Source organism: Pyrgilauda ruficollis, unplaced genomic scaffold (genome assembly GCF_017590135.1).
Source record: "Pyrgilauda ruficollis isolate IOZ18807 unplaced genomic scaffold, ASM1759013v1 scaffold190, whole genome shotgun sequence".
NCBI lineage: Eukaryota > Metazoa > Chordata > Aves > Passeriformes > Passeridae > Pyrgilauda > Pyrgilauda ruficollis.
The window spans coordinates 257,536-279,571 of record NW_024518096.1 but is presented as its reverse complement, the minus strand read 5'-3'; the positions used below and the strand labels follow the sequence as shown (position 1 = coordinate 279,571).

The 22,036-nt window shown below is 40.7% G+C and overlaps 1 protein-coding gene across 1 annotated transcript in view; it reads left to right on the top strand.

Moving 5' to 3' along the window:
• Positions 1-22,036, top strand: part of TMEM255B (transmembrane protein 255B) — a 66,303-nt gene that overhangs the window by 5,492 nt on the left and 38,775 nt on the right. The window contains exons 2-3 of the mRNA XM_041465745.1: positions 1,490-1,632; positions 6,374-6,436. Coding sequence (XP_041321679.1) covers positions 1,490-1,632; positions 6,374-6,436 — 206 coding nt within the window. The remainder of the gene's footprint in view (positions 1-1,489; positions 1,633-6,373; positions 6,437-22,036) is intronic.

The window sequence follows — 22,036 nt, the reverse complement described above, 5'->3', positions numbered from 1 at the left end:
CTCCATGGATTAACAAGGAATTGCCAGAGGAAGATGGCAGAGACATAGGCTGGAGGAGAGGTGTTTGGCGAGTCTTAGGAGTTATTTCTTTATCTTTAGCAGGAAGACTTTGTACATGCAGGTGAAAGAGACTTTTGTAAGCTCAACAGATGGTATTTGCCTTTAGGAAAGTTGCTTGTATTTCATACTAAAAGACTGGAATAATTTTGACTGGTTGTTCTACTGGAGAAATGTCAGCAAACACAGTTTGTTATTATAAATTCATTTATTTAGTGATTGAAATTATTTGAGTTGGCTTGCAAACATCACTAATCTAGTCTGGATTTTGAACTATAAACATTTAACTGAGTTACGTGACTTTAAAATGGCCACAAAACTCAAGTGACTCATTGCAAATGGCTTCTGCTTTCTTTTTGTCTTTCCTGCATTTCCCCTGCTTTTGGTTCCAGCAGTGCCCCCGGAGCCTGACCCACGCAAGCCTGCCTTCCCCTCTCACCTCCTCCGTGCTGCTGAGGGCTGCTGCCTCCAGGCTTCAGTGCCACATCACACACTCTGCCTTCTCCCGAGGCTGGGCAGTCAGGCAGCTTCCTGAGGCCACAGAGGGAGAGAGACTGGCCCTGCTGTGGCCAGGTTTGCTTTCTCAGGAGCTCCATCCTGCCCAGGTGCAGTGTATGGTACCATGGCATCACATGGCCCACTGTTACAGGGTGATCCTGCGCACTCCAAAGTGAGAACACCAAAAATGGGGACCACAGTTTGATTCACTTGGGCGTCTTTTGCTAGTTAGAGTCATGTATTAATGGCTTTTTTAGTCTTACATAAGTCTGTGCTATGGGCTGGGGCCCTGGTGTGAGTAACCTCTGGCTACAGCTCAGATCTGCCACTGGGTAACAAGGTTAAGTGCCTTGGAGCTGGCTGCAAGCTGGAGATGAGTGTGCTGGTTTTCACTTTGGGGTATCTGGACCCAAATCCTAGTGAGACTGAAAGGATTCCACTGAGCAGCCTCTGCTAGAAAAATCTCATGCGTCATTACCTGATAAACTCTGTTACAGCTTTGCTTCAAGGATGCAGATTTCTTACCCCAGTAAACATGAAGAGCACATTCATTTTCATGATAGCATGCAGACCGCCTGCTAATCTTGTTTAAAATTTTCATTTTTATGTTCAGGCCAGATAAGTCAAATTGGCACTTCACACAGGTAAGAATTTAAAGCCTGCAGGATCTCACTTACCAACGTGAACAACAATTAAAAATGTTACTGAAGACAAGGCATAATTATCATTGTCACTGACTTAGAGTTCAGTTTAATAAAAACTCATCTCATGCCTGTACCCAATGCATGTGCATTAAGTGATACTCCAGCTAACTCTGCGGGTTTTAATTCCTTCTGTTGTCTGGCAGCAATTTTCCTTAGTGAGAGAACAACAGAGGGTTATCTACAGAGAAGATTAACAAAAGAAAATCTTTCATCATCCTCACTCCCTACAGGACAGTTTGCAAAAAGGAAGAAGACTTCCCTTTGGTTCACAGTCGCACTGCTGGTGGTGTCTGTTTTCATACTCACCATAGGTCTGGCTGCTACCACGCGAACAGAAAATGTTACTGTGGGAGGCTACTACCCAGGCATTGTTGTAAGTAAAAAAACCCCATTTTAGAATATTAGGTGTTTCATCATTTTGTATTTGTTCTGCCATGATTGCAATGAAAAGCTCTTTTTTTTTCCTCTCTCCCTACCTCACTCCCTACAGGACAGTTTGCAAAAAGGAAGAAGACTTCCCTTTGGTTCACAGTCGCACTGCTGGTGGTGTCTGTTTTCATACTCACCATAGGTCTGGCTGCTACCACGCGAACAGAAAATGTTACTGTGGGAGGCTACTACCCAGGCATTGTTGTAAGTAAAACAAACCCATACCCATTTTAGAATATTAGGTACATCCAAATAAATTATTATCAGCGGTAAATGGGAAGCTCTGATAGAATAAAGAATAAAACATTAGTACCATGTCATTTCATGGGAGAGAGATGCTGCTTTGTTTTGATCTAGTTCCCGTGTGTTGTAAGGCAGGGGGGTAAATTATTTTTCTGAAGTGCCCCAAAGGGAGGCTGTTAGGGAATGGAAGGAGTTCAAGTCTGCACTGCACTGTGCTGGGCTCAGGGAACTGTGTGAAAACCTGTGCTAGACCCCCACAGGTTTCCATTAGAGGTGGGTGTCTGTGTGACTGGACAGTAGCATGGGATGGATTTGAACAACCTTTTAGAAGTTTACTGCTTTGATGGGAGGAAAAGCCACTCCGCTCTTGTGTCCGTGTGCCAGGAATTCTGCTGTGTCCATGGCAGGGAAAGCCCTGCAAAAGGACATGTGGAGACTTCTTCCTAACATCCTTTCTTGCAGGCTTGCTGCCAGTTCTCTTGTACAAGATCCTGTTTACAAAATCCTTAGTGTTGATTTTGCCTTGGGAACAGGCAGCTTAAAAGCCTTTCTGCAGTGGGCACAAGGTTCAAGTTCTGCCTGCTTTGCCCTGTGGTGCCTCTGTGGCTTCTGGGGAGGAGTAACCCTGCCAGCCCCTTCCTGGTTCAACCCCCAGGCCCTTTCTGACCTCAGGAGAAGGGATCAGTTATATCCCAAAGTGTGTAAATGCGTGGAGTAGGGGGGAAAAAAAAAAAAAATCTCAAATACAAGGAATATGGGTAGCAAACAGAGAAGGGCTGAGTCAACCAAGGGGAGGTAGAGGCTGCAAGGTGAAGAAAGAAATTCACATATTTAGAGTTAGACACTACTCAGGTGTGTCACTCCACTACTGCCAAAATAAGATACTATAATTTCTTGCTCTCTATGGAATGAAATGCCCAGGGAAGAGGGATATGGATCTTCTAATTCTGTGCATATACCATTAATAATTTGTGAGTTAGAACTGTTCCTCCTAAACAATTCCTCTTACATCTTAGTGTTATGTTGAGAGCAGGACTTTCAGAAAGATAATTTTAGGATTATGATCTATAAGGAGTGGTGCTTTAAAAATAGAGCAAAAAGCAGTTCCAGGAATAAGACTTTAACAGAATGATTTTCTCTTTCGTTAACCTCAAATAGATGGATTAATACTGATAAAGGTCTCTTCTTCCAAAATTTGACATAAAATCTTTTCTAAGACCACATTATCTGCATTCATCCCTAGACAAAAGTTTCATTTTTAAACTGCTGTTTTTAATAAGTATAATAAGTAATAAACCCATGGGTACAAAACAGGTTATTTAAGCATGTAATTTCTTGTAAGAATAATGGAATGTCTACCCATTCATCTGAAAAACATCACCTGCTAAAATATTTTTTGAAAATCTTGTTTTCCTTAATAAACAGATAGAAAAGCAAGAATTTATTAGAATACTTTGAAAATGAAATCTTTTATTAATAATTTTCCTTTGTAACTGCCAATGTAAATGTCTTCAAGATATTAAATATCACAAACATTTAGGAAGAATTAAAAGTGCTATGCAAATCTTACATGGTATCTTGCCAAAAGCCTGGTCAGAGGTGTGTGACAGCACTGTTATGTTTCTGCCTCACTGCCAGAAGTGACTGACTCCAGTGCAGCATTGGCAGACTGACTGTCACAGAATCATAGAATGTTTTGGGAAGGCAGGGACTTTAAAGGTTGTCTCAACTCCTCTGCCAGGGACAGGGACATCTTCCACTAGACCAGGTTCTCAAAGTCCCATCCAACCTGGCCTTGTACACTTCCAGGGATGGGACACTCACAGCTTCTGTGGGCATCCTATTCCAGTCCCACCTTCTTCACAGTAAGGAATTTCTTCCTACTATCTAATCTAAACCCACCTTCTTTCAGTTTGAAGGCATTACCTCTTGTCTTATGTCTTTATGTTTTCTTGTAAGGCACCTCTAGGAATTGGAAGGCAGTAATTGGGTCTCCTCAGAGTCTTCTCCAGGCTGAACAACCCAAACTCTCTCATCCTGCCCTCATAAGAGAGGTGCTCCAGCCTCTGATTGTCTTTGTGGCCCTGCTCTATCTATCCTCACTCCTACATGTCCATGTCCTTGCTATGCTGGGAGCCCCACTGAAGGCAGCACTCCAGGTGGGATCCCAGCAGAGCAGAGGGGCAGAATCCCCTCTCACCATCACCTCCTTCAGAATGACCTGAACAGCCCTCAAAAGGTGCTTCTCTTCTCTGCTGACAGCAGAGGGAGCTTAGAAAACCAGCATAGCCCTGATCCCAGACTCAGATACCTAAACCGGGGGAGTGAATTTGTCACTACATATTTAACTGCTGGGCTCAGAGAAAAGCAAGAACATGAGGACAGACAGTGTTAATTTAAATTTAAAATAAGGTCTAGTTCTCATAAAATTCAGTAGTAAAATATTAATTTCACAGCTGGTAGATGAGATGAAACCTCCACTGACCTAAGGTAAGCAATTTTGGTCTTAAAAACCATGCAGAATTAATCCTGCCTTGAAGACACCTATGAAGATGAGTAACACTATCCACTGGCAGAGATTTACTTGTTTCTGGAAGTATTTACAGAACGGGTCTTTAGGGTTAGATCCATAATATGCTTTGGCTTCTGCCAAGTTCCCACTGGCTTCAAGAAGAGCTAAGTGCCTTAATTTCCCTGCATATGTAATTTGTTTTGAAAAAAAATCTTTTTTCTAAATACATCTTTATAGTGCCAGGTATTACCTGAACTTATGCATCCAAAGTAATTGAACATAAAATATTTCTGTGTGTAGATGAGTTAATACAGCTACTCTTTGGAAGTTGTCTGCATTTAGTAGATTACTGCTTGAGCATCTGTTTGGAATTTGCATTTTTGGAATGATCTGCAAAGACAGAGTCGGAACTGCTTCAGCCTTATTTCTTTATAAATATTGTTTATACTTAAATATTTAATGTCACTTCTCTGTGACTACTTACTGTATTATTTTTGTTTGCTATTTATATACTCTTTCAACAGGGTCCCCAGCACCATACTGGCCTGGACTCCCAGAGCTCCCAAATAACCTGTTGTCTAAAAAGACAAAAAACTAGCTCACATGACCCTAAAATAATCTCAGTAATGCTGTGGCTTTCATTATGATCTCTATGATTCTGCTCCTTCTGATTTAATTGTTATTGTTCTGTGTTTGGTCATTCTTTTTGTTTGCATGGATATTACTCATTTTGTGTTCCCTGCATCAGCCATAAATGAGGCTTTATGGATTGTTCCTGTTGGAATGAAAAATGGGGCTTGGAACCAGATGTCATTTTGATGTAGTTATCTTAATTTGCAAAGTTGCTGTCCCCTGAACAGAGTGTCCTTGCTCACCGTTCCAAGTATCTCTACTATTTAGCTGTCAGCATGGGTGCACTTGCCCACTCTTTCAAAGTCTCTGCTTTTAGTCCTTGCATCTCCCTTTCACATAAATTTCCCAAAGCACTCAAGAACAAATCTCCTTTCCCTGCAGTCACTTTCTTGAAAGCGAGTGACGGATTCCTCTTGTGATACTGAGTGGCTAAAGTGCTTGCAGAGGATTTGCTTTCTGCTGTGAGCAGCTGTGCGTAACAGCAAGGAATTTACGGGCATTGCTTAAGCCCTTGGCTGGGACATGTAGTCCTTAAAAACTTAATTTGTGCTTGGAGGAGAGGCTCTGAGCTCAGTTCAGAGGAATCATTACAGAGAGGGGCTGGAACTGTGAATCCAAGGAGTTTCTACTGCTCCAAACCTTCATGGGCCCATCATAAGGAGGAGGCTTTTCCTACCATCCCCATGTTGAAACAACACTGGAACATTAAGGCCAGCTTACTTCAGTGTCCCTCCCTCTCCTCTCTTTCCTGTGGCTGCTGGTGATGCAGCTGACTGTACTGGTCCTTTTAGCATTTTAGCAAGGATTTTCTCTGGCATGTGTGATAGTGTCTAATCATTAAAATCAAACAGGTAAAACTCTAAGGATTTGAACTTTGGGGAACACATAAATTTTTTGAGAAAAACTGTCTGCAATTGCCTAAAGCTTTGCAATTTTCAAAAATTATGATGTGTGGACTAAATATAAGTGTTTTTGTCTCCTACTTAGTTTTTTGCTTTACAGTGTGTAAAACTGTACATGACAATGGTAACAGTAGTTAGGTTATAGATGCATGTCTATACAGACTTCTGTTTACTGCGTGACAAATTTTGCACTGAGCTATGAAAGAGCTGCAGTCCTGTCCATTTCCCATTACATTATATGATTTATGTCCAACAGTAACTTCCACCTTTTCCCTTGACCCACCCCATTTAGCCCACCTGTGTGGTGCATTAGCTCAGATATCGCTGTGTGTGTTGGTATGTTGTCCAGATAAGCTGACCTCATGCATTTCTGTTGGTTTTGTTCTTTGCCTTAGCTTGGCTTTGGATCTTTCCTAGGGATTGTTGGCATCTACCTGGTAGAAAACAGAAGACAAATAGTAAGTAACATTAATTTTAATGTTTGATTACATTTTAATTTTTTTTTGTATCAGACTGTATTAAATATGAAAAGCAGAGATTTCCAGTTGACTTAAAACTGCTTCATCTGCCTCAAAATGTTAGTAATTTGTTTCACCACTTCTGAGAAGCTTTAGAGAAGCATGAATGGCCAGTAAGTTCCTTTGTACAAGGCAAAACAAAAGCAGCTTACTTTGTTTTACTGAATTTACTTTCCTGCTGGTTTAGTGAGTTGAACTGACCAAGGACAGAATCACTTAAATGCCAGAGCTTGGCCAGGACCATGTAACTGGGAAAAGGATGGGAAGAGAGCAAAATAGAAGTTTGAGCAGCAACAAGCTACATGATCGGCTCCGCCCTAGCAGATAATCTCATCCTGTGCAAGAAGTTTGTCAGGAACACTTTCCTGAAATGATATTTCTTAAATAGGAGAAAAAAACCCAGAGCTCTTGCTGTTAAGATTGCCTGGCTATGTCAGACAGGATCTGAGATACTGTGTGATTTGTACGTAGATTTAGCTTGGCTTCCCAAATACTTTGATTTTATTCATATAAGGAAGTAATAGAAAGTCTTTGGGGCATCTGGGTAAAGGAAGGTGTAAGAAGGAGGAAGGAATTTGTAGAAGTTCTTCACCATTTCCTTCCTCTCTTTGCAAAAAGTAACAATCTTGGTTGAATAACAGCATGGTCCAATGGGCACCTCACAGTAGACTGATTATAGCCAAGCATAATGAAATATGATTAGTTTCATAATGCAGAGCTTTCTCTGGTATAAATCAAGAGTGGTGTTAAGCTCAGAGGAGGAACTGATGGATTTAGCTTGCATTTTGCTAATAAGTAACTACTTTACTTACAAATAGTCATAATATCACTCCTTCATAATATCACTCTTTTTTTGCATTACCTGTAAATGTCAGTAGTGTATTTGCAAGAATTCCCTTGCTTTTAACTTCTGTTTCTAGCTGGGTTTCACAAAGAAATAAGATTTATAAAGCTGTTATATTTGTCTCTGTCTTTTTCTGTTCCCTATTCCCTTTTTTGAATATGTTGACCAATTTCAGGCAAATTCAGGAGGGAGGTAGAGACTTCAAAGGTGTGAAATTCCATCAAGTTTCATGAAAATTCACAGGTGGGTAGAGGAGAGAATTACGACTTAGCTCCCCCACAGTGGTAAAGGCTGCAATGTCAGCTCACCACTATTTAAAAGTGGAGAATCCAAATGGGACATGACCTGTGACACAAAAATCTGCAGTAGCTCAGGCATCACTGATTTTGCTACTAACAAAACAGGTTAATTAAGAACTATTGCTCCTGGTTTCTGCGTCAGAGACTAGGATGAACAGCAGGTTCCAAGTTGCAGACTCAATGCTGGGCAGATGAAAATAGCTTTATCTCTCATAGCATTCATACTACCTTAATAACAGGCATAACATTTTAGGGTTGTTTGATTTTTCACTTTTCTTCTAATCTGCCTCGTGGTTTTCTATACCTCTGTCCTTAGCAAAAGTAAAATGTCTGAAAAGCCATAAGGTGGGTGAGCAGCAGTTAAAGAAAGTATTCCTTGACATGCTGTGTCATTTACACAAGGACTGAGGAGACAGAAGTGTCCAGTATGCTTGGGATTAGTGCCTGCTTACATTTCCCAGCATGGAACAAGGAAAACTGCTTTCTGCTTATAGCATTTACAGATGATTTGGCTGTTGGAAGATTGGGTTTCTGGAGAACAGACTAAGAGAATAACTAGAAAGTTTAATTATGCATCTTGCCTTGAGAACCATCCACAGTGGGTCTTTTAACACTGTCTTTGCTGAGGCTGAGCTGATGGTTTTAAAAGTTGTAGAAATGAGATGGAAAGGGTTTACAGTGGAAGGCAGTAGTTATTCCCTGGGACATAACTGAGTATATTTGATTGGAAGGGTTTAGGCCAGCTTTAATAAATTTACAACTATCAGTAAGATTGTAAAGATTGTAAGTAAGCACAGAAATGTAGAATAAATGTTATATTCCTGTACCTAAAAACTACATGCATTGCAGCAGGAAAAAAGGGAGTAGAAAGGAAAAGAAATTGCTTACTCAATTAATTCTATTTTAACTAGACTACCTCTGAGCAGTTTCTGCAGTATAATTTGAGTTTAACCCAGTGTAGCTCTGACAGTTATCTGGCCACTGTAATGACTCAATACCTCATTTTTTATTTGTTATTTAAATTGAAAATGAACTCAAAGTCAATTGCACTAGGGAAAAAAATCTATTTCAAATTGACCATTTCTGTTGTTGTCTTGAAGCTCTATTTCACTGTGACCCATCCATTTTAAGTCCAGATTCTTTCATGGTTGATGAAATGCTAAATGCAACATAAAATATATAATGATTAGCAGAACCAGTGCAGCAAAACCCCACCACTCAGTAACTGATGAACGCGGAGTTTGAGAAAGAACAAAAGCACAGTTAGGCAGAGTGGACAATGGTTTGTTCTTAGAACATGACATTAATAATGTTGCACTTCTTTGACCTCCTTCTTGGCATCCCAGAGCCCACAGTGGGAGTTCAATGTGCTGACCAAGGTATAAGCTTTAATTCAAAGGAACTGCTGCTTGAAGAAGCAGGCTCTGCCTCATTGACTAGCATGATTTCACTTCAGCTCTTAGCATTTGTGCTTGGCTCTGTTATGCAAAGCTTGGCACCAGCAGAACAAAATTTCCCTTTGACTAAAGATTTGCACTGATTTGGGATGTTTCTAACTGGCAAACAGAAGGCATTTCAAGCATAATGTGTCGCTGTCCCTTTTTGTCTCTCTTGCACTCTGCAGGGCAGGTTATGGATTGAAAGGTAGTGTATAGCTGGATGTTGTTTCATTCCAAAGGCACACTTAGTCCAGCTGGGTGGGTGAAAAACATGATACTGCTCAAATCAAAAGAATTTCATTGTAAGACATAAAGTGTTCTTGCTTGTTTGCTTGGTTGTCATCTCCTTACATTACAGTACAAAGTACTTCCAGTTAGGAAGTGAGATGCTGAAATTACATACAGGAGTGGGGAAGGCTGGGTGTGCAGGGGGCTCCTGGCAGCTGAGCTGAGCTGAGAGCAGTGAGTAGTGCTGAGGGAGCGCTGTAAGAAGTTTCTCTCAGAAAATATGTGGAGGTGGCACAAGCTTGCAGCCAGAAATGAATCACTCCCTAAATGTGCAGCGTCGATGTGACACCATGCGTGCAGTTTTAGCTAAGCCAATGCATAAACCGAGCAATGGCTCACAGCTTCCACTCACACGTCCCTCCAGTGCCAGCCTCACCCAGCCGTGCTGTTTGCAAGGCTGAAAAGGAGCAAACTGAAGCTGTGGTGCCTACAAGAGCCATGGGGAGGTTCAAGGGCAGCATTATAGCTGCCAGGGTTTGAATGTTTGCCTGCAAGAGCCCTCACTGGGGCTGGGGGAGCTACAACAACAGCAGCACAGCTGTGGCAGAGAGCAGGCAGGAAGGGCATGGGAGGAGGTACAGGAGAAAAAAGGACACAGGGAGGATGGGGAGAGGTCATTAGAGCAGGAGTGACCCCTCATGGGATGGTGAGTAAGCAAAAGCCTTGGTAATTAGGATGGAAGCAGCTGTGTGCAGCAGGTCTGACACCTGAAGTCATCCGCTGCTGAGTCTTCCTCATGTATTCTTCATGCTAAAACATTTAGTTTTCTCACTGACATGTCCAGGATATACTCAGATATAAACCTAGTGCTCAGCCTGGTCCTTGACTTATTCAGAGAGATGGAGGCAAAGCTTCCAACAGAGCCAAATTTGAAAACATGAGGAAGGTACAGGCATGGAGCTCTGCACACAGACAGAAAAGGCAAAGCTATTTATTCAGGCTTCTCAAGGGATGCTAAGTTTAGCATCCCTTAATATGCTTGCTTCCCAACCTCTGTCAACAAGAGTTAGATTACAAATGAAGTGTCGAAAAGACAATATAGCTGAAGTTGGAGAAACAAAGCAATAATTTTCTCTTTGTTTTCAGTTGATAGACTTCACTTACAGTGCAAGCATTCCTGTCCTGCACTGACATTGTGTGAGGTAGGATTTTCATATCATCTCTGATTATTTTCTTAACATTGGACTTTACATCTGTTTCAGAATAGAGGATTTTTTGAAGCAGGTACACGTGTGAGCCAGCTTTCAGAAGGGGCAAACCTCTTTCACTTTTTTCAAAACCAATTTATCTTGTAAATTATGCCCATCAGAAAATGCCCACTGGGCATTTTATATAAAGGTGATGGTTATTAATATATACACCCCCTCAAAAATACTGCTAGATATACACCTAATTAGCTCTGTTCAAACATGTTCTGTTTCATTTGCTGTTTGCAAATCAAACATTCTGAAGAAATGAGCTTTAGTGCAGATTTTGATCAAAGATACTAATTACTGATTGATTTCATATCACATATTAGGCTAATTAAAGCAGCTTGTTTTGATAAAGAAAGACCACTGAAATTCTGCAGATCCCCTGAGACTATCTTTGATGTTTCTGTGCAAATAAATGCAAGAAACCTTTACTGTTGCAGGGGAAATGCAGAAAATGTAAAGGTAATCTTTGTAATTACCAAGGTATTATTTCTCTCCTAAACTCAAGTTTCTGACAAAGTTAACAGCACTTTTTTCTTTCAGTGTTGATTTTCTGTATGCTCGTATTTCACACAGTTCAGGGAAAAACAATTAATGCTGAGGTAAAAACGTTAAGAATGGAAGAAATTAGTAATCATCCTTCTCTTGTTTAGCAGCTTTAAAATTATTGAAATGGAAAAGACCTACTAATACCTTTTCAGGCATAAATGTGTGCTAGGTTTTGTGGTGTGATCTAACTGCACATTTCAGAAACAGACAAGATTTATATAAAGATAATCAGAATAGATTGCCACTGACACTTGAATGAACTCGAGTGGCTCCTCTTTATGAATCTGCATTTTTTCAAAATATAACAGCATCTTATTAGCTGTTAAGTTCAAGCAGCTTATTCTTTGAGAATGTCTTCCTGCTCTCATGGCTAGTTCTTCAAGACTGTAATGAGGTGCTCTTCAGAGACATCTTGTTCTCTTCTTAGGTTCTGGAAGAGACCTTGAAGGGTGGTTTACACTAGATTCTGGAGTTGTAGTTAGCTAAAGTGTGGTAAGAAAAATCCTGTGTTAAGTGACAATTATATTTCTCTTCTATAATATTGAGGATATTACAGAAGATATCATACTATAATTCTGTCTAATTTCGAGTTGAGAGCAGAGCAGCCTATGTATAGATGGCCCATAAGCCTGGAGTAGTCTTGGGTATTAGCAGCCTTATTTTGCGGGAATCAGCTTTGAGACCCCTTTTAACCCTTTTTGGAAGGGATTTGGAATGTGGTCTATCCATGGAAGGTCTGGGAAGTCTGTGTTATTCCCTGTAATGCAGGAAAATATTCCACAAAAACAGGAGTAGAAGTGAGATTAATAACTGGAAATGTTTTGAAGGCTAAGTTATTTCAGCTGCAGAGGAGGGGGATAGGTGATATATCGGTGGGTATGAAAGCATCTTCCAAAATGAAGACAAGTAAAATTAAAAGAAGAAAGTTCTGTGGGCAAGTAAAATGTAAAGAAGTGGCAAAGATTTTTTCTAATAGTATAATATTATGAGAGACATTTTTCTATTGTTAGTTTATATAGTCCATGAATAAAGACTAAGTAAAATACTTTGGATTTCTTTATGCAGTTCTTTGACCTTGTGCATTTAATGGGAGGGTTTCCAATTTATAGTAAATGTAAATACCCACTGACACAAAGAGCTCTTTTCTCTTCCCTCCTTTGCTCCTTCCTCTATCTTGCTGACTCCTTCTGCTGCTCTTCCCTGCCCTGGCTAAAAATACTCTCCACTGGTTAAGTGAGTAAAAAGGTTCACAGCCAAGTGAGCATCAGACATAGCACAAGTTAACTGGTGGGGCTGCGTGGGTAAGGGCAGAGAGGAATCTGTGGAAGGAGGGAACAAGGCTTGTCCCTTTTGCCAGGAATAATCTGTTATATCAGCTCACTGTGGCGTGAAACCATCATCTAAGTGTTGTCAGCGAGTTAAATGCTTCAAGATAGATAGCATAAATTTCCCAACAGTGCTGGAGAATTTTGAAGTTCAAGGACTCAAAAATAGATGCTTTCACTGTGCAAATTACCAAAGGAAGTGTGGGAGGTGTTTCAGCTCTTCCCTGATCTAGTTCCTTATGGACTGGCATTTCATATTACATGCTTATAGGTGTATGCTTTCAGATTTTACCAGCACAGATTTATCAGCTAGACATGCAAATATTTATTTATATGTACATATTTTAATATAGAAATCTACCATGAAATAATAACCATGTAATACATAACCTGTAAATACATACATGTACATATGCTCACACATGTACATGTATGTATTTACAGCTGACATGTCCTGGCAAATACCTGTAATAATGACAAAGAAGTCTATGCCACTGTGCCACTGACATTATCTCTTTATTGTGCAAAATGTTTTTACACTCTTCATAGATGTGTCTGCCAGGTTGTTTCAGCTGGCAAAGCTGTAATGGGTAGCACAGTCAGGTCTGTAGCAATCTTTGTGCTCCATCACCAGGGCTCTGTCTGTCTGACACAGCTGCAGAGATGCCACCAAGTACCTCCACCTGCAGCCCAGCACTGTAGTTCTTCCCTCCTACACAGCTCTGTGCTGGTCCACTGGTTGTACCAGGCTCAGGTCTTACCCACCTCAGGTTTCTCACCTCATTGGAAGACAGAAATGGAATATTGGTTACAAAGGGGAGAAAGTTTGAATGAGATTCTTTGATTTCTATTTGGAGAGCTTCCTTGGCAACCAGAATTACTTCAGTTTGCTTCTGGAAGCTTAAATTCAATAGAAACAGAAAGCAGATGCATACCTATATGAATGAAAATACGTCTTTCCACCACCAGAGCTTATTTCCAATACTGAAGTTTTTAAAGGCTGTCACCATGCTTTTGAGTCAGAGACTGAAGGCACAAAGTCAGTTTAAGTTCTCTGTCTTATTAAATGGCAGTCTTTTGGGATGTGGTTCCTTTCAGATCTTGCTTGGGAACAGCACATGGGATTATGTGCATAATAGGGCACTTTTTAACTGCCAGTTTGTTTTCTTGTGCTCTTTATGTAATGAAAGTGTTTCTGTCACACAGATGAAAACAAAAGTAAACCTTATGACCCATGAAACGTGTTTGTGGAACAATAAAGATGTCAATTACTCTTCCTAGCAAGCAGGAGCACAGGCTAGAAAGTCTCAGTAAGGAATCTAGTTTTTGGTGTGTGCATGGTGAAGAGGGTGAGGTGGGATGTGCCCTGTGAAAAGGACAGGCAATTTCTGGACCTCTTGTTGAAGAATTAGCTCAAGTCAAGTAGCTGAACATCCCTGATGGACAGATACAATCTTCCAGATCCTGCAGGTAGAATTTCACTACAAAAAACCTTCTAATTTATGCGTTTCTATGGAGAGAGTGTGTCTCTGTCTTGAGAAGCCAATGAAGTCACTGTATAGGGAAAGAGGATTTGTGAAAACAGGGGCTTTGATGTAAAAACAGTTCTTGCTGCTCAAACAGCTCTGACAGTCTCGATCTATGTAAATTCCACCATTTTTTACCAGGAAGCATAAACTTTTATGACACGTGGTATGCTATGTATTTTAGGTTTATCGTTCTCATACCACTCAGAACAGCTGTTTAAGTGATGAAATGACCTTGTTCCAGCTTAGGTAATAAAAGAGCATTCATAAAAAGAAATATGTGATGAATTCCTATAATGTCAGCACTGTTGAACAGTGAATCTAAATTTGCTTCACTTTTGTTCCCTTTCCTGTAATGCTGTGTTTAGCTTTTTTCTTTTAGAGTGAATTTGATGTCTTTAAATGTATAATAATTTTTAACTGTTCTTATCTAAGTGCTTTTATTGATGTTTGCAAAGAGGAATTCTTACCAGTTTGAAATGCCTACTGGACTAAAACTTGATTAAGCTGGCTCCAAAGTCGTTAGCATTTCTCCAGCTGTGAATCCAGATGAATTTTTTTCTCTTTTCTGTGTAAGGGTGGCCAGAGAGTGGTAGGGTCTGGAAAAGCACACTAGACTGAGCTGCCCTGAGAAGCCCCGGTGCTGCCCTACATAACAATAGGAGTCTGAAACAGAGGAAAGGGGGCTGATCACACACTCAGCACCTAATTTAATGGGATGGAAGAAAAGTAGAGCAGCTATTTTTAAAAAAATCTCTCTAAAAGGAGTGAAAACACAGGTGGAGCAGAGCATATGAACTGCACCTCCTTGAAGTAGAGAAGTTCAGCCAGTAGGGGGGTTGGATCAATTCAGACTTGGGACAAAATACAGCAGTGCTGTCTGAATGAGCTGAGTAAACCTGAGATGTGCTGCTGCTAGAAGGAAATCAGGAACTGCAGTAATGGTTACTGGGATGATCTGGGGCTCTTAGATGTTGTGGAGGCTTAAAAGAGCACTGATAATAAAGCTAACACTGCACCAGGAAAAAAAAAATCCTTTTTTGGTTTCCTTCTGTTTCTTGTCTTAGAAAATGTAAAGCAAGTACAGTTCTGTTTCATTTTTTGAAAATTGCTTTAATAATCTGTTGGACTCCAGTGAAGTCTCAGATTCTACCAAAATCCCAGGAGACTTGATAGTGTATCATCAGTGGTGGCATTTTTAACTGAATCAAGACAAGCATTTTACTCATCAGTGAATGAATTATCTTGAATTTAATATGTGTTCATTTGCACATAAATCATATTCATTCTCTGATTGCAATGTAATGGTGACTCCAGTTTCAAATTCTTAAGTGCACAGAAACTGCTTGATATAGGTTTCTGTTCTGTAGATTGGTCATTCTAGTAAAGATTTGCTTTGCTAAAACAATTTGAAATAATTTCCTAGCTATTCTAAGTCTGGTTTTGTAGCTGATATTAGATTATGAGAGAAGAAAGAACGTATTAATCAGGTAAACTTTCCCAGTAATTTTGTTTCATGTTTTGTAATGGCTATTGATTTAATTCCTACCCAATCGTTCATTGCTTGAAGATAAAAATATAGGAAAATTTGTCTTTATTTCGTATAATGTTTTTCACAGAAACTCTATCTTCATGTGTTCTAGTTAGGAAAAAAGACAAGATGAATTACAGAAAGCGTAAAGCAAATGCATTGCATAAGTTAAGGTTTAATGCTCAAGACAACATTTCTAGAGGGTGGAAACAACAGAAAGACCTAGATCAGGCAACTATTAGAGCTAGCATACAAGGTTTTATTTGGACAGTACCACGTTAAGGCAAAATGTTTCCGTGCTACTTTTCTAGGGACAGTTTTGAACTGTGGGCTTTTGTGCCCTAAAGGGAAATAGCAAGCAAAGCTGGCTGAGTGAGCCCTCCTGCCCTGCCTGAGCCTCCTGCCCTGCCTGAGCCCTCCTGCCCTGGGACCCAGCACAGCCATCCCACAACCCCGGGCCTGTGTCAGTGTGCTCAGATGCTGAATTCCCCCATCTCCATAACAAGCTGCCACAGCAAATGGCACAAGGAAAGTTCCCAGCAACTTGAGCAGTCTGTTCATCTGATCAGTAAAGTAGTTCCTGTCCTAAAGATGTCTCTGTGTGCCTTTAGGAGCTGGAGTAAGCAGGCTCAGGACCTCTGCTGCCTTTGTTTTCTTACTAAGCTGTGCTGCATAAACATGCTTGGGCTGGGGGAGAGCCAGGATTGCTCAGTCACCCTGTTGCACATTTCCCATCCTTGGATACTTCTGCAGTCCCCTGCCATTCACATTCAAAATGATGAATTATCTACAAAGGTTGAGCAGCAGTACCACTGCTCACTCTTTTTTCTCTTCCAACGTGCCTGCTTTTTTACTGATGCCTACTGATATGATAAAAATTATCTGTGAGTACCTAAGGTGTAGCAAAAGATGTTGCAAATCCTGCCTTTCACAATTTTGCCCTTCAGGATGTGGGGCAAGGGAAAAAAAGATAAATTTTCCAAATGCAAGTGCTACTTTGATTTTGAAAGTGGATTTTGATCTTGGCTTTCTCTTTGGCATTTATACCTCTCATGTGGTTTCTGTATTCTTTCCCCTTTGTTTTTCTAATTAATTCAACCTTTTTATGCATGTGAGGTTGCTTAAATTTCTCATGGGACCTTTCTCCTGCCTGTGTTATACCAACTGGCCTTTTCATGTTGCTATTTTTCCTAATTATACCTGACACGATACTGGGAAACAACAGACTTCTTCACAGGCAGTAAAACAAAAGTCTCCTTGACCACAAACAACAAAATAACCCCAGTCCTTATGATTTATTCATTACAGCTAAAACCAACTGTTACTTTGATAATCTCTAGGACTGTAAATTACACGGAACAGGTGAAACAATCTATTAGTTGCTGTCAGCACTTCTGCCTCCTTCCCTTCTGCCATGGCTACATGGTGTCACCTTCTCATTTGCACTGAATCTAGTGCTCATCTCTCTCTGCAGTCTACTGATTTAACTCATTTGAGGGAATAAGTAGTTTCTGCCTGTGGAGTGAATTTCACTGGCTTCCTGTGTGTTTGGGTGGGCACAGGAGCTGGGATGAAGGGATGCAGTTGGGACAGAGAGCAGGAGAAAGGGCTGGACAGCAGGGAACCAAAGTAAGGATTGGAGAAGAAGATGCCCTTTGTGCTTGCAGTGAGCAAGCAATCACACAGGCTCAAGTCTATGCCCCGAGGTGCTCTTAACAACAGAGGGAGGGAAGGAAATCTGAATCGACGATCTTTGGTTTTGCTGATAATATTGAGCAATGTTATTTGCTGATAATATTGAACACCATATGACTGGACTTGCTGAATTCAACAGTGATTATACTGTGAAAAGGCCATATTTTTCTAATTTGGTCACTTGATCTAAGGATTGGACTTAATCTAAATATATGACAACGCAATCATAGAATCACAGGATGGGTTAGGTTGGGAAGGATCTTCCTAAAAAGAAGATCACCTAGTTCCAACCCCCCTGGCATACCTTCTGCTAGGCCAAGTTGCTCAAACCCCATCCAGCCTCGGGCAGTTCCAGGGATCCTGTGACATCCACAGGTTTTCTGGGCAACCTATTCCAGTGCCTCACCACCTTCACTGGATTAGGTAAGGAATTTCTTCCTAATACCTAATCTAAATTTTCCCTTTTTTAGTTTGAAGCCATTCCCCTTTGTCCTCTCATTACATGCCCCTTATAAAAAGTTCCTCTCCAGTTTTTCTTGTGGGGTTCCTTTAGGAACTAGAATACATAGTTTGGGCAGTCATGTAAGTCTTTCACCATTATGAATCCTTGTCATTGTAACCAGTGCACAGCTATGACTGGAGTTGGCATTAATGAATAACGAACATGATGTCATCCCATCTCCTGTGGTGTGACAACCCTCCAGCAGAGCCTCAATTACAGCCATGACATTATTTAAGAACCAGCCTATGGAAAGAATATGTTGTCAGGCCATAAACTGTGGAGCATATTACCTGGTGTAATGAGAAACCTCCTAATTAGCTCAGTTGTGAAAACTGTAGGAGTCTTGCCTGTGCTTCATTTTCATCACGGCAGCAAAACATTTGTCCCAAGGACAGGAAAAAGAATTGGCTGTTGTGTGAGAAGCAGCCACACAGGAGAGGGCATTCCAAATTAGAGAAAATTAATTCACAATTAAAGTACTTATATACAGGCCCATTTCACAAGACAGGCAGTGCTTATTTGATAGCAGCATCTGAAATACAATGCAATGCAATGAGTTTAATTATCTTAATTTTGTGGGCTATTCATCTATAGACCCGCTGAGGTACCATGGTAACAGATGCAGCTCCTGGCTGAGATTGGTTGCTCCAGCTCCCTGGTTGCACCAGGTTGACAAATCATTCTCTGTTTTGGATTTGTGAAATGAGTTTTTGTAAACTTCTACTCTTCCGTCATCATCATCCCCTTTGAAAAAGTGCAGCAGATTTATTTAAGACTACAATTCTGATCTTGGGGACATGGGGAAATCAAACCAGTAAAAAGGCCCATGGAATTAAACTGCAATTTGGGGAATGTAATGTTAGGGGCAGCCTACAACAAACTGCCCCATGCATTACTTTTCCAAATACTTGAACCTGTGTGGGAATAAAAAAGGACTTTACAGACTTGTGGCATAACATTTAAACACCCTTTTGCAAAGACTTAACTTTCTAGAGCAAAAAATATTGAATGACAGTGGTTCTCAATTTACATCAATCAGAGTAATTCTGATTCCTTCTCTGCCTAGAAAAGTATCCCAGGGAGGCTTGATGAACAGCACAATGCTTGGAGACATTGGAGGCTGTGCAATGCAGAAGCAGCCATTTAGTATGAGCAAAGTGAGTCTGTTCGATGTAATGCAACTCGCATCCAGTACCGAGGTGGTTTCAAAAACAAAAATCCATGCATTTTTCACTCTCAGATCTACTTGGTCTCGATCAAGAGAATGAAGCATCTCACACAGCATCTGATGTAGTAATGACTGGCATTATCTGAGAAGTTGTGCTCTGTGGTTGAGGATTGGGACAGGCTAAATTAGAATCATGATGAAACCAGGGATGTGCCAGAATTGAGAGTCTAGCTAGCTCCCAGAAGTATTCCACAGAGATGTTGGAAACAGCCAGAGAGGTGCCAGCCTGTAGCCAGCAGGTGCTTATGCTGAGGAGCAATGTGGTTTTCTCTGGGTCTGCTGGCAAATGTTGGCTGCAGGTCTCTGTGTGTCACAGCAGGGACGTGGCACCATCGGTGTGTGACTCAGCACGGAGCGTGCCTGGCGAGCTGAGGTGCAATGTTTGTGTGCAGTGTGTACATGAGAGGGTGGCTGCAGCTGGGCTGGCCTCATCAAACTGCCTCTTGGGGCTGGTCTCTGGCCAGCTCTTAACTCCAAAAATGGGAATCCTTGTGGGAGACTTAGCTGCCAATTCCCTGTGCCAGGTGCATTTCTGAATTTCAGCTGGACAAGGGTCTGTGACCAGCATCTCTGGCCACTGTGTGTCCCCTGTTGCCTTCACTAGTCTCACTTGTGCAGGAGGGTGACAGTGCAGGCAGTGGTGTTGTATGCCTGCTGAAGGACAGGAGGTTGTCCAAGACAGGTGAATTCTGAGAAAAAATGTCTTTTATGAAAGAAAGCAGTATGCAAGAATTTAGCAGTCCAGCCTTTCACTAGTTTTACTTTTTAGAGTGTTTTCATAGTTCTGTGACACAGCTGAAGACAGATTACAGCTCTTCAGTTAATACTGTGTCCAAAAGTCCCTCATTCCATGTGCTGTTTTGTTCTCCCTTTTGCTAAAACCCCTCAGTTAAACAACTGCCTTTTGAATTTGATTGTTAGGCCCACACAGTACAGTTTTCAGTGTTTAATAGCTACTTTTATGGCTCCCTTGTAAATAATCAAATTATTGTATTCTATACAAGAACCAGGAGTAAACATGTTCTGATGGCAACAACTGTAGAGAAGCCTGGCTGCATACCAATGGAATAGCAAGAGCAAAACTGTTTCTTGAATAACTGTTCAAAAACATTGCTATAAATAATGAATAGCTGTCCTGACGAAACATAATGCTGTTGAAAATGGAGATAAGATGATGTGATGGATCAGTATTTATTTTCTTTAAAGTGTTATTTCTTTTACCTGTCAGCAAACATTCTCTGTATTTAAATGAACTGTGCTTCTTCTCTTTCTAGACAGTCCTAGGCTTGTGAACTGGCTGCTCCACCAATCACAGACTACTCATGAAATTTAGCTTTTGAATTTACAACAGCTCTTCATTTAGTTGTCCTGGCAATTTTCAGAAGTAATTCATTTTGTACATGTTTTTTTATGTTTCTCACATTCTTAATAAGCAATGAGAGATTTGAGAGAGAATATAAATCTGTAATTTTATTTTAAAGATTTTTTTTGTAGTGCTCTTGTACTACCACTTCTTTTGTCGTTCAAATGTATATAAGGCGATTTCAGTCATAAAAAGCTCTCAGTGTCATGTTCTGCCACTTTGGCATCATGATAAATATTACTTCAGTCAAGAAATGAAATTGATTCTAAAGGGACTGCTCATTGAAATAGTTGCTAGTAGTTATGGATAAGTACAGCAGGCTCTGGCTGCAAACCTTTGATTTGCACACAATTCCTTGGAGGTGTACATGATCTCCAACATGACTGAGGAGTGCAAAGCCAGCTCTGTAGCTCCTTTCTATACTGTGATTTACTGCACCTTTATATGTGGTCTCCTAAGGCTATATGGTGAAACTGAAAGGCAGCACACTCATTAGGTAATTTAAGCTATCTCAGTGAGTGGAAAATGTTGGTTTGGGGATTGTAGATCATCAATAAATTGTTCATGTGTGAAATGAAAAGCCACCTTGAGGTCAGCTTCCAGTAAATTCATCTTGAGCTCAGGCAATTTGGAAACACCTGGCTTAACCCACTAATTATTTGATTGACTGCTATGACTTGAAAAACAAGGTAGAGGTATCAGGCAATAATGGCTTAATCAGAACTTTTAAACACTGCTGCTTTTTCAAATAAAGAGATCAGGATCTACAGCAAATGCAGCTGCCACAGGGCAGCACAGCCCACTGTTCTGCAGTGATAGGAGTCCACAGCCTTCTCAGTCTGATGAATTGCATGCCAAGATCTTTAGACAAGCACATTCATGAGACATGACCTTCCACCCTGGAGAGCCATGGGATAGCAGAGGTTGAAGGGCGATGCAGCCAACAGTGTTTTTCCTAGGGTTTCAGCAAGAGGGAGCTGGCTGCAGGGGGAATGCAGCAGGTTCCCAAGATCAGCCAGTACCATCCACCTCAGCCACATTTGTGCCCCTTTTCTCCCCATGCTGAGGATTCCAGTTCCACAGCAATCCCTGTGGCAGTGCTGGCTCATCTCTGATTGCATGAGATATGAGCTAAGGCGAGATTAAAGAAGTGTGTCAGAAAGCATTGTGATTCTTCTGCTTTTAAGTTGTAATTTTTTGCCAATTCTCCAACAGCTCTTACCTCCAAGTGGGTGATACTGCTTTGACCTGTGCATCCAAGCTGTGGGTTTATATAGTTGTAGTTTCTTACTTGCCCAATATAAACATTTTTGAGAAAATCACCGATGCTGCATCCCCTGGCAGCACTATTGACATTGTACTGTTCTTAACCTAACGCAAGCTAAAGAGTCAGTTTTTCAAGTGAGTTAGTGATGCCTTAGAAATTTATGAAAATGGCATCTAGGTAATGCAGATTTTATATAGGCAAAAGGATATATGAACTGTATGGATATAATTTTGGTCATCTGTACCTGGGCATTTCAGGAATACGTGTTATGAAGGAGCATTTAATGACTAGTAAATAACAAAAAGGTTCCACATTCTTAACTGAATCCCTTTTCCATGTGCTCTATCAATAAAAGAATGCTGTTCTGTCAGTTTTCAAGATTTTTTAATCTGTTGTTGTTGTTAACTATAACTTAATACTGTTGTAAATTAAAATCTACATATAGGATGTTTCAAAGGCTTCCTCTTGTGACTACCTGAGAATGCAAGAGA